The 15,620-nt window shown below is 41.3% G+C and overlaps 1 protein-coding gene and 1 non-coding gene across 2 annotated transcripts in view; one reads left to right on the top strand and one right to left on the bottom strand.

The window, feature by feature from the left end:
• The window catches only part of Dnah5 (dynein axonemal heavy chain 5), a 214,012-nt gene that overhangs the window by 13,438 nt on the left and 184,954 nt on the right, over positions 1–15,620 (top strand). Inside the window, exons 2-7 of the mRNA XM_027400064.2 lie at positions 3,400–3,534; positions 4,776–4,860; positions 9,703–9,863; positions 10,591–10,812; positions 13,016–13,153; positions 14,640–14,816. Coding sequence (XP_027255865.1) covers positions 3,400–3,534; positions 4,776–4,860; positions 9,703–9,863; positions 10,591–10,812; positions 13,016–13,153; positions 14,640–14,816 — 918 coding nt within the window. The remainder of the gene's footprint in view (positions 1–3,399; positions 3,535–4,775; positions 4,861–9,702; positions 9,864–10,590; positions 10,813–13,015; positions 13,154–14,639; positions 14,817–15,620) is intronic.
• LOC113833960 lies at positions 7,033–7,142 on the bottom strand. The gene has a single exon (XR_003482162.1). It is a non-coding gene; the product is annotated as a U6 spliceosomal RNA (small nuclear RNA).

Consider the following 15,620-nt stretch of genomic DNA (forward strand, 5'->3'; position numbering starts at 1 on the left):
AAAGTCCATCATATCATTCAGGGGAGGACCTAGGCCCTCCTTGCTGTATCTGGGCTGCAATAGTATCCCTCCATAGGGAATGGGCTCCCAAAGTCCATTTGTGCTCTAGGGATAAAGACTGGCTCTACTGTTAGAGGTCCCATAGACTGTCTTGGCCTCCTAGCTGGCACCCACATTCAGAGGGCTTGGTTCGATCCAATGCTGTTTTCCCAGCTTTATGTCTAGGGTCTCCATGCTCTCACAAGGTCAGGTCCACTGTTTCTGCAGGTTTATCCAGCCTTGTCTTGGCTCCTATGCTCATCCCTCCTCCCTCTCCACAACTGGATTCCAGTAGTATGGTTCAGTGCTTAGCTGTGGGTGCCTGTTTCTGCTTCAAACAGCTACTGGATGAAGGCTCTAGAAATGGTAACCAACGTAGGCATCAATATCATTTCAGGGAAAGGGCATCAATGGCATCCTCTCCGCCACTGCCTGGCTTCTTAGTTGGTGTCATCCCTGTGAATCCCCTAACATTTTTCCTGTGCCAGACCTCTCTCTAAACCTGTACTGTCTCCCTCTATCAAGGCATCTCCTTTCTTGCCCTCCTCTATTCCTCCCCTGTCTTAGTCCTCTTGTTCTCCTCCCCTCTCCCCTTCTTCCCTTCTCACCTCCCCCCCACACTTTGCTCAGGGGTTTTTGTCCTGATCCCCTTCTTCAAGGGACTATGCAATCTTCTCTGGGGGTCCTCCTTGTTTCCCAGCTCCTCTGGCAGTGTGGATTGTAGACTGGTAATCCTTTGCTCTATGTCTAAAAATCAAAAATGAGTACATACTGTGTTTTTCTTTTTGTGATTGGGTTACCTCATTCAGGATGGTTTCTTCTAGGTCCATTCATTTGCCTGTGAATTTCAAGATTCCATTTTTTTTCCTGCTGAATAGTACTCCAGTGTGTGAATGTAACACAGGAAAATGGGAATCAGCCTACCTCAAGATCCAGCAATTCCTCTATTGGGCATATACCCAAAGAATCCACATTCATACAATAAGGACATATGTTTAACTATGTTCATGGCAGCATTATTTGTAATAGCCAGAACCTGGAAGAAACCTAGATGCCCCTCAGTTGAAGAATGAATAGATGTGCACCCATAGTCTTAACTGTAGTTATTCACTACAGTTAATAATTCACATTTATTGAATAGCTGCAATGCTGGATGAAAGTGCCGCTCATTCCATCTTTTTTAAAAAAAATACGTATGTATATGTTGTATATTTGATGCGTGTGTGATTTGATGTGTGTGAATGATGTGCTGTGTGTGTGTGTGTGTGTGTGTGTGTGTGTGTGTGTGTGTGTGTGAATGTATGTGAATGTGGGTATGCCTATGTCACAGGATGTATGTGGAAGTCAGAGGACATGTTTTCAGAGTAAGTGTTCCCTTTTCTTGAATTCTAGAGATGTGAACCAACTTGCCAACCTTATACAGGGTATCCTTTTTCTCACGGAGCAATCCTACCTGATTGATATTTAGTTTTACAGGTCCCATTTTTCACAATCACAACAGATAACATCTCTATTGTGGTTTTATGCCAGTAATCTTATGTTTTACACATATCTGTGACCGTGTACATGTGTCTCTGTGTCTATGGTAATTCTCAGTGGGGTGTAATTTTGCCCCACAGGAGATGTTTGGCAGTGTCTGGAGAACTTCTGGCATCTTTGAAGTAGAGAACCAGATGGCTCCTGATTGGTATAGAGAGATACCTCATAGGATGGTTTGGCCTATAATGCCTGCTGTGTTGGATTGGGAGTCTTTCTTTCTATCTGTGTGTAATGAGTTTGCCTTGAATGATAGACATACATTTCCAGTGATTGATCTGTCTCTTGCACCTGTGTATTAATACACCCAAACACAGCTTTCAAAACCCACTATTGGCGTTGGTGCACAGTTCTCTCCTCCTGATATAGTCCTGATACAGACTGGGATAATGGACATCCTCTTGCTTGCCTCTAGGTTGTGTCTTTACATTCTACTCTCCACACTGATGACAGGATGGTGGAGCTTTGATACTGCAGAGGGTTTTCTAACAGCTATCTCCCCTCAAAGTGATTCCCCATGGGCTCTAGATAACGTTTGAACTTCTGACGTGTCCAATAAAATATTTTATCTTGTGACTTCTTTCTTCTCTCCAATATTTCTTAGTCTGTTTCCAGAAGGTGATGTGCTTTCTTATTCTTATTCCTCTCACCTTTGCAGGTATAGAAATGTCAACACTGTAGAGAGTGATGTCAGCTCAAGACTCAAGCTGTCTTCTCCTGAAAGCTTTTCCATTATCCTTCTCTCTCTCTCTCTCTCTCTCTCTCTCTCTCTCTCTCTCTCTCTTCAACTGTGGATGGGGAGAGCCCCTTCTTCCTCCTCCTCTGAAGATCTATAGGCCCCCTATTTTCTGTTCACCTAAACTTCATGCCACCTTGTGGTATTTAATTTCCTGCACAAACCTGACAGCCAGGCCATGCACTTTTCTGTGGTTACCGGTAGTGTATACTGCTGCAGTACTGACACATAGAGGAGTTTAATAAATGATTGTTGATCAAAACGGACAACTTTTCTTCTTCTTGGAGCTACTTATTGACATAAAAGTAATGTCCTTATTTAAGGAATGGATTGGAACCTGAATGTATACTAATTGCAAAAATAGTTGAATAAATTATGGCATACTCATATCTGATATTTTGTAGCCATTATACAAGTTCTGGAAAAATCTGTATTTAAACTCAAGTAACCCTGATGCATTGTTAAGGGAGAAAAGCATGAAGAATAATTTTTAGGTCATGATATAAACATAGACATGTGCACATGTTTGTATATGTTGTGTGAGCAAAGAGTATGGAAGGATGAGCATGAAGCTGCAAACCCTGGTTACACTGAACATTCCTCATTGTAATTAACAGCTGACCACCAAAAGCATGAGTGGTGGTAGTCAGAAATTAAATCCAAGACCAGATACAAATCTATAAACGGTTAAGATAAGAGATAGGAATATTACTTCATGGCTAAGGAAAATGCTTACAAAAAACGGGAATCTCATTTTTTGTGTGTATCTGTTAAATTTTCTTATGTATGTGGAAATAAGCCTGTAAAGACAGAACAAAATGTTAACAGTAATAATTTATGAATAACAGATGACTTTTTTATCGCTTCTCCTTTGTCTGTATTGTGCAATTTTAAAACAATGGCCACAACTTATTTGTATAAGTAAATTTATTTCTAAAAATAGAGCAGAGTACATAAAAATTGGCACCATTAATCTGGTTGTTATGCGGATCCCTAAGACTCGAAAACCACAATTGTGTGAAATTGTTGTAAAACGAACCATTTAAAAATAGCAGTTGCAATATAACATTTTTATTCCTTTCTTTTAGCAACGGCTGAAAGAAGAGAAGGAAGCCAAGAGGGCTCGTCTGGACGGGAGGCATGACTATCTTTTTGCAATTGTAGCTTCCTGTTTGGACCTGAACAAACCGGAAGTGGAAGATGCTCTTCTTGAGGGTAATCAGGTAGGAAGCTTTTGTGTCCTCACCTTCCCGTGGCAAGAACCTGGGCTGTGCCATTGAAGAGGTGCCACCCTAAAGTGCAGGGACTTCATTGGCTCAAGCAGAACAGATGGAGGACTCCCCAGCTCTTCAGGTGGAATAGTGGCACTTGAAGTCATCATTTGATTTCTACTGTTTGATAACGATGCTCGTGTCTCTTTATAGCAAATGAGGCCAAGCCCTTGTGCCACTTTGGGACCTGAGGTTAGGGACAGAAACCATCTTTTAAGTTGCTAGTGTGTGTGTGTGTGTGTGTGTGTGTGTGTGTGTGTGTGTGCATGACAAGGGTGTATCCATGCACAGTGAAAATGTGGAGGTCAGAGGACAACTTCAGATGTTGGCTTAGGTGCCATCCATCTTTTGTTTGAGACAAGGTTCCTTTTTGGCCTAGGACTTTACCATGCAGGCTGCAAAGCTTCCTACTAGTATCTCTTTGTCTAAACCTTCAATCTGGCTCTCACTGGGGTTGCCAGCACTGTAATGGGCTTCTTGTGAGAGAGTTCTGGGGATCCAAACTCAGATCCACATGCTCCAGAGGCAAGTGCTTTACAGATGGAGCCATCTCCAAGTTTACCCTTCCTCTTTAGAATATGAATTCTAACCTATGCTGTAGACTACCCTTCCTCTTAGAATATGAATTCTAACCCATGCTGTAGACTACTTGCAAGAAGTACTTCTGTTGGGATCAGGCCGTGTGTCAGACAGATGTACATTGGCCCACATGGATGGGACCAAGTGCCAGGAGGCTTCTGAGGTAATAGCTGGCAGCTATCTATGATCCCAAAGCTGCTTTAGAAGATCATTGCATATAAATTTTAATTATCTCCAGTGTGTTAACTATGTTTTGAAGGTTTGCTTTCTCTTTCTGACTTGCAACTTACAAAACATTAAACATTCATTTATATTTATATCTGCCTTCAACAGCTTAATGCTTTGGGGAATTAGCAAAAATTGAAAGTTAAGTCTTTGTCAAATGTACATATGTAGCAATTATTTCTATAATCAGTAAAATTACTTCTTTGAATTGCTTACTACACCAAGACATTTTTTTTTAATGTTAGGAAAATGCCCCGTCTCTAAGAGAGGCATTAGGTACTGTACTGTTTGAATAAGAAGATGGCATCGAACTGATTTGTTATGCCATCAGTACTGATTTAAATGCATTTTCTAATTCAGAACAAAAATGTTACCTTGCCTCTTTTCAGATTGAAAGAATCGATCAGCTTTTTCCTTCTGGAGGACTCCGCCATCTCATGTTTTACTACCAGGATGTGGAGGGAGCAGAAGCAGGTATTGATATTTGACATGACATAGCCTAGAAATGTCATTAAATTCATCTGAGAGTGGGAAAGAGAAGAAAGGTAATGGATGACTAAACAAGCTTCTTCTGCCTTGGTATCTTAAGGTTGTGTTGTGTATATGTGGTACATGTATGTATGGTGCACTTGTGTTGTGTATGTATGGTGTGTGTGTGTGTGTGATGTTTTTGTGGAGTGTATGTGTGGTATGTATGTGATGTCCTTGTGGTGTCTATATATGGTGCACATGTAGTGTTTATGTATATGTGTATTTATTTATTTATTTATTTATTTATTCATTCATTCATTCATTTATTATGTGTGGTGTATGCGTGTATATGTGATAGCCCTGTAGTGTATATGTATGGTGTATGCACAGTGTATGTGTGTGCCCCTGTGGAAGGATGCCTGTTTTCTCCTTCAGGTTAGAAGATGGAAAATGGTAGTTAGCCTAGGTGTTCTAATTGATTTGTTTTCCTTTTGATCTGTCGTGCCAGCAATTGGGACAATCAGGTAGATTTTGCTTTGGTACTTACTTTTCTTATGTGCTAGTTCCTTCTGTGTAACCAGAATCTAAAACTTCCAGCAGGCATTTGATTTTTTAACACAGGAATTCTTGTCAATAAGCATAGCATAAACTTCCTTCAGTTTATCCATTTTGTTGATTTTTCTAGAAGAACCGACTCATTGTTTCCTTGATTCTTTGTATTGTTCTCTCAGTTCCTACTTTATTGATTTCAGCTTTCAGTTTGATTATTTCCTGCCATCTACTTCTCTTAGGTGTATCTGCTTCTTTTTGTTCTAGAGCTTTCAGGTGTTTGAAGTTGCTAAATATGAGATATCTCCAAATTCTTCATGAAGGCACTTAATGCTATGAACTTTTCTCTTAGCACTGCTTTCACTGTGTCCCATAAATTTGGTGATGTTGTGCATTCATTTGCATTGAATTCTAGGCATTCAATTGATGTCTTTCTTTGTTTCTTTCTTGACCCAATGATAACTAAGTAGAGAATTGTTCAGTTTCTATGAGTCTGTAGGTTTTCTGTTGTTATTGAAATCCAACTTAATCTATGGTGGTCTGATAAGATACAGGGGATTATTTCACTTTTTTTGTATCTGTTGAAACTTGCTTTGTGGCTGAGTGTATGGTCAATTTTGGAGAAGATTCCATGAGGTGCTGAGAAGAAGGTATATTCTTTTGTGTTTGGGTGAAATGTTCAGTAGATATTTGTTAGGTTCATTGGAGTCATAATATCTGTTAATTCCATTATTTCTCTGTTTAGTTTCTGTCTGGGTGACCTGTCCATTGGTGACAGTGGGATATTAAAGTCTCCCACTATTACTGTATGGGGTTCTATGGGTGATTTACATTTTACTCATGTTTCTTTTACAATTGTGGGTGCCCTTACATTTGGGGCATAGATGTTCAAAATTGAGACATCATCTTGGTGGATTTTTCCTTTGATGAATATGAAGTACCCTTCTCCATCTCTTTCAAATAATTTTGGTTGGATGTCTATTTTTCTAGATATTAGGAAAGCTATACCAGCTTGCTTCTTAGGTCCATTTGATTGGAAAATATTTTTCTAACCCTTTACTCTGAGGTAATGTGTATCTTTGATGTAGAGGTGTGTTTCTTGTATTCAGTAGAATAATGGATCCTGTTTTCATATGCATTCCATTAGCCTGTGTCTTTTTATTGGCGAATTGAGTCCATTGCTATTGATAGATATTAATGACCAATGATTGTTGATTCCTGTTATTTTGTTGTTGTTGTTGTTGTGTGTGTGTGTGTGTGTGTGTGTGTGTGTGTGTGTGTGTGTGTGTGTGTGTGAGTGTGTTTGTGAATCCACTTCATTGGATTTTGCTGGTATGAGATTATCTGTTGCCTGTGTTTTTGTGGATGTAGTTCACTTCCTGTGGTTGGAGTTTTCCTTCTAGTACCTTGTGAAGGGCTAGATTTGTGGGTAGATGTTTAAATTTGACTTTGTCATGAAATATCTTTTTTTCTTCATCTATGGTGACTGGCAGTTTTGCTGGGTATAGTAGTCTGGACTGGCATCCATCATCTCTTAGAGTCTGCCAGACATCAGTGCAGGCCCTTCTGGATTTTAGAGTCTCCATTGAGAACTTGGGTGTGATTCCAATAGGTCTGCCTTTACATGAAAACATGGAACACTTGCTGAATTTGTGTGTCGCCCTTGCTCAAGGGCCACACTATTGGTCCTCTCTGTATTGTTCCAGTTTTAGTATATGTGCTGCTAAAGCAAGCACCACATTATGCTTTAGATTAGATTACTATTAGTTTAAGGCCAAAGTAGGAGCATGACTAAATATATTATGCTTATAGTATTATATCCATCCTTATATGACTTTTGAAAATTGGAAATAATTACTGATCTTGTTAGCTAGTGTGGAAATCCTTCTTTGTTTCACAGAGAAGTTGCTTGTGGATAGAGACAGGGTAGATGCTTTGATTGGTAAATCAAAGCACAAGCACAAGGACCTGAATTCTTATCCCCAGAGCTCATGTTAAAAAAATAAAACAAAACTCGGTGCAGCCTGTGCCTATAATTTCATCATTGTGAACAGCCTTTCTAGACATTCTTAGGAAAAATTCTTATGGTAATTTCAAATTGAAAACACAGTACTGATTAAAACCAGGAGATAGTATCCAGTTGACCAAAAATAGTTGGTTAGAAGTGAAGTTAACTCATGCTTTCTTTGCACTCACCTCTGCTTCTTCTAACCCTCATCTGGAGCCTCTGAGGGTTTCCACTTGGGGCATGAGAGGCACTCATGTTTCTCCTTCATTTCATCCTTCATCCCAAGACAGTTCAGGTAAATCACAGTGTCTGCCTCAGGTCTGAGGCTAGGTATAGTGAAGTTTATGCTTGACTGCTACTGCTGTGCTCTCTGAACTCATGCTCTTGTGGCCATGGTGGGTTCCCCATGGAGCAGTGCCTACATAGCCCACAGTGGTGTGTTGTCCTTATAAGACAGCAACCCTCTTCCTCAGTGTTTCACAGTGGATTCCCTGTTTTGCACCCTCCCAGCATGCCTCATGAGCAGTGGAATGGCTCCAGGCTGGTTCTCTTCACAAAAGTTGCCCAACTTAATTCAGCTGAAGCACTTTCTTGTCATTTCAAATGAAGGTCCTTGGTTAGCTGCCGTCCCTGGCCCACTTCTCTCTGTATATGTTGTGTTCTGTGTTTGCATCTATTGTCAATAGGCCCTGTATCCCAGCCCCTTACATGGCCGGGCTCCAGGAGACATAGATTACTCATATTTTCCAGTTGGATTGAAAACCCTGCTTCTTACTAAGGTTGAGACTGTCTTCCTTTGCCTGAGACCATCCTCGTTCTAGCACTGGGTGTTCAGCATCCCTTTCTGGTCTAGAGCAGCTGGACAATGGATGCCTCTTTCTTAACCTGAAGCAAAAGTAGAAGGATTTCACAGTTCCTGTGCACAGCACCAATTGCCCACACCCCAGATTTTTCTTAGAGACTCTGTTTTCTATACTCTATCATATCTTGGTGCCTTGGCTATCTTGCATCTTCTTGCTGGTCAGATCCGAGCATATCCATGAGAAGTGGGGCCTCATTGGAATGTTAGGTGTCTGGCTTTCCTTTCTTTGGGTTCTTCCCCAAAGTCCTCAGAAGCTCAGCACCATGAGGAGGAGGCACTTCGAAGGAGGAGGTCTGTTCTCAGGGCTCAGAACTCAATTTCTGTTTCACTGCCTTTCCTCAAATTCTCCCTGAGCATCCCCCCACCTTAGTGGGAGTAAAAAATTGAACCTTCAGTTCTCTTAAGGATCTAAAATTTACTTGAACACAATGCTGTAATCCACAACATGTTCTGATGGACCTCACTGATCCACTCTGCAAGCAGCATGCTTGGACACCTGGCATGAGCTTTCAGACCCTTTTGATAATGCTTGATGAGCTAATAAGTTCATGTAGTTTTATAAGTCCTTTACACGAAGACTCCTTTAATCCTTACAAAAATTCTGCACAAATCTTACAAAAAATGTTAAATTAGAATAGCCTTTCCCATTTAAAAAAAAATTATGGGAGGGGCTGGTGAGATAAAGCACATTGGCTGCACAGAGGATGCAGTTTAAGTCCTTAGCATCCATGTGGTGCCTCCAGTCATCTATATCTCCAGTTCCAGGGGATCTTCTGGCCTCTCTGGGGACCAGTCACATATGTAACACCCATACATGTAAAATGATTAATTGGGTCACAGGGAGAGTAGGTAACTTGTTCAAGGTCATTTGGTTCATTAGGAAACAGATGGAGGTCAAAGCCCTGGGTCTCACTCTATAACAAGAACCTCAATTGCTTTGCCGTCTTACCTCTGCACAGGCCTGATGCTAGCAATATGTGGAACTAGCCAGTTGCCTGGACTATGATGGTGTCATGGAAGCATTGAGAAGTGAGTCTTGAGTTTTGTAGTTAGAGTTGGCTTTTGACCTTGCCTCTGCCATTTATAGTTGGGACAGCCTGGGATAGCTCACAGATGCCTCAGGTTGAAAACTTTAGAAGTGTAGACTTGGTGCCCAGGAGACATCCTGAGACACAGTGCATACCAGCCAGTGCTTTTTGTTCCCCACCCCATCTGCTGTCTCTCTCACTGGCTCTGTGATGGGGAATCTAGCAGATCCTTTTAGATTTCTTTCAGGATGAGACTAGAGATCATTCAAATGATGACTCTGCCTGGAACACATGGGTAGCTCAGCCATTGTCATCTCTAGAAAGAAACTTCATGCTAGGAGGCCACCCCATGCACTACAAATGGCATTTGTGAAACTGAAATTGTTTTGCATTTGCAGGACCATTTGGCTTTTCAGAAGGGGCAAATCCTGTTTCTGGAAAGATGAAAAAGCCCAAGGTGTTTGTGACCGAAGGAAAAGATGTTGCTCTTACAGGAGTATGTGTGTTCTTCATCAAGTCTGACCCGTCCAAAGCCATCACAGCTGAGAATATCCACCGGGTAAGGGGACAATCATTTACATCAGATTTCTGCAAACCACACGCATTGCTAAATTTTCCCCTTCTTGCAGAGATAACCACAGGCTTACTCTAGTGTCTAGAACTACTTTCAGGGGTTGGGGGCTTTAGTTTAGAAGTCCAGTGCTTGCTTAGCATATGCAAGGATCTTATTTTAATTGCCAGGATGCACATACATACAAACAAATAAATAACAGCAAATAAATCCCCTTAATTTAAAAGTTATTTTTAGCATTTAAGACAGGCAATTAAAAAGATACTGCCTTTGTATCTTTTGATAATAAGGAATTGATATTCAATTTATTAATAAAATAGCTGAACAGCATTATGCTTGTTTACACTGTGAGTTCTTTTCTTTCACAAAGAACCCCCCACCCAAAATTTACTTATTGGCAAGATTTCTAAAAGTGGATATACAACTTTATGTTTTGTGTAAAGCAAAATGCACTGCCACAGGTGTTTTCTGTATGTTAGAGGTTGTGTGACCTCATTACTTTCTTGTAGCAAATAAACTAGTGAATACCTAGAATTCAATTTATTTCATTTTTTATTTAGGGGATTATAGTTTAGACTGGTATAAGAGTATCCTCCTCAGAGTATCAGAAAAAAATTCACTCACTACTTGGTTAATTAACATGTTCAGTGACTTCATTGCTATGCTGCAGTTGAGGCTAATTTTTACAATGCATGATGATGAAATTGTTTTCCAGGAGGTGAGCTTTAACACATTAGACACTGCAGATGGGGGCCTGCTAAACAGCGTGAGGCGTCTGCTCTCAGACATCTTCATTCCAGCTCTCAGGTCTTCCAGCCATGGCTGGGGTGAGCTCGAGGGACTACAGGATGCGTCCAGCATTCGGCAGGAGTTTCTGAGCTCTCTGGAAGGTTTTGTGGGCATCTTGTCAGGTGCACAGGAGAGTCTGATGGAGAAGGTAAGAAGGAGTGAGTGGTCCTGTAAAAAGTGATAGGATTCTCAGCAAAACAGAATATGAAGCCAGATGCTTTTCTTAACCATTGAGCCGTCTCTCCAGCCCCAGGTGATACTCTTCTTATGTGGACTTTATTTTACTGTGTTGAAAAGTCTTGAAAGTGTTGGTAGGTAATTTTAGTGTCTTCTTAGGATGTGATTGTAGCTTGATTTAAATACTCACAGTGTGAAGGGCTTAATGATTTGAGGTCGATGAAAACATTTATGGTAAGGTTTTACTCAGTCGGTCAGATGGGGCATAGAGTGCTTGTGACACTGATGTACATCCTAGAATGAAAGGGAGTTTGGAGCTAAAGGGGTGTGTGTGTGTGTGTGTGTGTGTGTGTGTGTGTGTGTGTGTGTGTATGTGTGTGTGAAGCAGGAAGGGGAAGGGGCAGGATGGAGTGGGAAGAAAATCCAGATGTGGTGGAAGAAGAAAATAGGAATTAATACACCTGGAGGGAGGGGATTGGGTTTGTAGTTTAGCCTATATCTAAAAGAGCTTTTAATAATAAGCCTAGCAAATGTGAGATTTGCCTTTTATATGACTTGTGCAGCACATTTCCTTGATGATTTAAGGGAGTTTGGTGTCTATACACTCGTGTATATCTGGAGTGTGTGTGTGTGAAAGAGAGGGTGTGGGAAGGGAGGGAGACAGGTGAAGGGTTCGGGGAGCAGCTGGGGAGGTTATTGAGGGTAGAGAGCAGGTGGAAACTATGTTTACCAAATGATGTAAAATTGGGACATTGAGCAAATTTTATCCAGACAGGGGTAGGGGTTCACTCCAGCCAACATCTTAGTTGTGTTCACAATTAACTAGGCTACAGGCCAGACAAAATGCAGATTACACCAAACAAAAGTGATGGAAGTCCTTACCCACAGCAGGGTTTTCATGTGACTCCTCTTTATGTGTGATAGAGACAGTAAAAGAACAAGACAGATCTCCACTCAGCAGAGGAATTGTCTCTGAGTGAGTGGGAGAAGCCACAGGGCATTAGATCAAATCCCTAAACTGTTTGGGACCACGGAGGAGTGCCAGAAGCTCCATCCAGGCTGGATCAGTGCCAGAAAAAGCAGGGGGGTGGTGGGGCTGCCTTAGGTGTATGTGTTACTTGAGTAAGTTTGTGAGGTCTGTGAGATGGTAGCAAAAGTGGGGAATGAGCTGGTTCTGGGGTTGTGGAATCAGATTTTTGAGTCTTACTAGAAATGCAGATGCAGAACTTGGCTGGGAACTGAAGGCCTGAACAGCCATCCTACTTGGCAAGAGTGGGCTTGGAAGACAGGACCAGAGATGACCAGAGATGAGGCCTGACAGGGCTTATAATGAAGCCCAAGAAAAGCAGTGAGCAGCCTTCAGGAGGAATTCCAGTGTGGTTGTGTTCCCTGTGGGAGACCCTAGGAGTGGGAGGTGCTTCCATGTCCATCTTTCTTGAGCAATCCTTGGTGATCTGTTTAATGCAGTGACCCCATGCTTAGGTTTCATGAGTGACAAATAGCAAAGACTCTTTGGTTGGCTCTGGGAATGCTGAGATATGAATTGTATCTTTATTGAGGGTAAAGCTGAACTGGGTTTGTGCACTGAGTTCCGAGATGCACACAGGAACTCTTTAAGGAATCTTTTCATTAGATGGAAAGAATTCCTAGAGACAGGGAGGATCGTGTTGTGATTTGGAATGCCATGCATACTTGCAAGTAAATTAGACTTATCTGTGGGTCTCTGCACTCTAAACTGCACCCAAACATTTGCAGTCCAATTTGTTAACTGTGAAGGCATGAGAATCTTTTTCTCTTATTAGTTCCAAAATGGAATTCAGTGATAGACTGAGAACTACCCACTTCCACCTGCCAGCCTAATCCCCTTCCAGTTGACTTGGAACTTGGTGACCATTTCTAATTATTTTACTAACTTCTCCATTTTATGATACATTATCTCTAACACCCCCCCCCAAAAATTGACCTCAGGATCTTATGTAGCACTCAAGACATAGCAAAGAGTAGGTACAATTATTATTATCATTATTGTTAGGTACCACCCTGTCATTAAGTATTCCGAGTGACCAAGGTCGGAAAGACGTGAAGATTCCGATTATCTCCATGTAGACACAAATTGACCAAAAAGTGCATATTTCTAAACATTATCTTATTACTGTAATCTTGATTTTAATTAGGTAAGCCTTCAAAAATGTGATGTATTTGAACTGACATCCCTGAAGGAACCCATGGACTACTTGGCTCTAGCTAGTAACCCTGAGACTGTGGAAAAAGTAGAATGTTGTATGAAAGTGTGGATCAAACAGACAGAGCAGGTAATTCCCTGGGAAACCTGTGGTTAGTTTCTGATGCCTCATCACTGGAGTTGTTATTGGGGAAAGTTCTACCCTGGCATTGCATTGTCATTGTCCGAGTATCAAAGCACATGCTCTTCAAAAGGTGGGAGCTTCATGTAGCTTCATTTATTTGTTTGTTTGTTTGTTTGTTTGAGACAATGTTTCTCTGTGTAGCCCTAGAACTTGCCTTGTAGATTATGCTGGCCTCAAACTCACAGAGATCCTCCTGCCTCTGCCTCTTGAGTGCTGGGATTAAAGGCGAGTACTACCACCACTGCCCTGCTGTGGGCTCTCAGGAAGTAGAAGTTGGTGACTTTGTTTCTTCAAGTGCCTAGAAGGCTACACATTGCTACTTCTGGAGAAAACTTCTGCAGAAGTATTGGGGAGGTTCCTAGTTCATTGTGTCCTTCAAGAGAGAGCTTGAGATTTAGCTATTTTGTTTTTAAAGATTTATTTATTAGGTGCACAGTGTTCTGCTTGCATGTATCCCTGCAGGCCAGAAGATGGCACCAGATCTCATTATAGATGGTTGTGAGCCACCATATGGTTGCTGGATTGGACTCAGGACCTCTGGAAGAGCAGTCAGTGATCTTAACCTCAGCCATCTCTCCAGCCCTGGAAGACTTAACTATTAAGCATATTTTTTTTTGGGGGGAGGAGGGCTGGGGAGATGCTTAGTGACTAAGAGCACTTGTTGCTTTGTCAGAGGACTTGAGTTCAGTTTTTAGCATTCATATCAAGTGACTTACAACTGCCTGGAACTCCTGCTCCGGGGGATCCAGAACCCTTGTCTGGCCTCTGTAGGTACCTACATGCACTTGCAAACACCCCCACATAAACACACATATATACACATAAATAAGAAATATTAAAAATTTTTTTGGAAAAGTCATAAATGGAGGTGACCTTTCCCTCTATACAGTATGACCATGTAAAATTAACCTGTTTAATTCCTGAAGTTTCTTGAAGTTGTGTTGCTTCAATTTATGTAGTAAAAGAACAGGTAAGGAAACTGCAGATATTCATGGAAGCCCGAACTCATTCAAAGTCATAACCTAGGTCATTGTCAGGAGGCGACAGTCAACCTAGTACTTTGTTGAAATTAAAAACAAACAAACAAAACTGGGTGCATGCTGTGGTAGCCAGAGTCTCATCATTGGAATAATGGAACAGAATAAAATAGATGATCAATTTGGCATTCTTTCTCTCTTTCTTTTGTCCATCCATCCATCCATCTTCCTTCCTACCTTCCTTTCTTCCTTCCTTTCTTCCTTCCTTCCTCCCTTCCTCTTCCTCTTCCTCTTCCTCTTCCTCTTCTTCTTCTTCTTCTTCTTCTTCTTCTTCTTCTTCTTCTTCTTCTTCTTCTTCTTCTTCTTCTTCCTTTTCTTCTTCTTTTTTTGTGTGTCTTATGCATGGTTTTCCTACCTCAAGCCTCACACGATTGCTTGTTCTTCTGCATCTACAGATCCTTGCTGAGAACAATCAGCTGCGGAAGGAAGCAGATGACGTTGGGCCTCGAGCAGAGTTGGAGCACTGGAAAAAACGGCTCTCCAAATTTAATTACCTTTTAGATCAGTTGAAAAGCCCGCAGGTGAAGGCTGCACTGGCAGTGCTTGCTGCAGCCAAGTCCAAGCTGCTGAAGGTTCCTAGCCATTTTTGCTGTGACTTATGATAAGGGAATAAGAGAGCTCTCTATCCCCAACTCCACAGAGAAATTGGGAACAGAAAGGCATTATTTTATCCACATGAAAATATTTTAAGACTGAATAATATTAGTCACGTAATTTTGGATACTGTGAATTAGCCTTCAAATTAAAGACATTGGGTGGCTGTTATACTTGTATGTATATGTATTATTAATGAACATTGAAAATAACTAAGATACAATGCAATCATGTGACTGTACATGTACATATATATACACAGCATGCAGTAAACTCAGACAATATAGATGGAGCAACATAAAAACTTAAGTGCTCAAATATTAGTTCTATACTGCAAAGCAAATAACCCCAAAACTCACTAGCTGAAAACAGTAGTTTTACCCAAGGTCAGGAACTGGGGGGCAGCTTAGCTAGGTACCTCCGACTCAAGGTTCTTCTGAGGCTACATCTGGGTTTACCGGAAGGTTCACATGGGAAGGGCCTGTTTCTGAGTTTGCTCAGGACATGGCTGCTCTGTGTTGGCCAGAGGCATCCTTCAGTTCTTACCACATACTCCTCTCCACAGGCAGCTGATGGGTACCAGGCTTCTTTTAAAGAGGGCTAGTGACTGTGTAAGGGAACACCCAACACAGAGGCCATCATCTTTGCAAGCTAATCCTGGGAGTAATACAGCATTGCTTTTGTTGAACTCTATTTAGACTTTTCTTGCATTGTGTGCTCTAGAGTAACTTCACATTTTGTGATACAATACAGTTCAGAAAGACTACCATTATGATTTGCAT

This window comes from Cricetulus griseus, chromosome 2, assembly GCF_003668045.3.
Source record: "Cricetulus griseus strain 17A/GY chromosome 2, alternate assembly CriGri-PICRH-1.0, whole genome shotgun sequence".
NCBI lineage: Eukaryota > Metazoa > Chordata > Mammalia > Rodentia > Cricetidae > Cricetulus > Cricetulus griseus.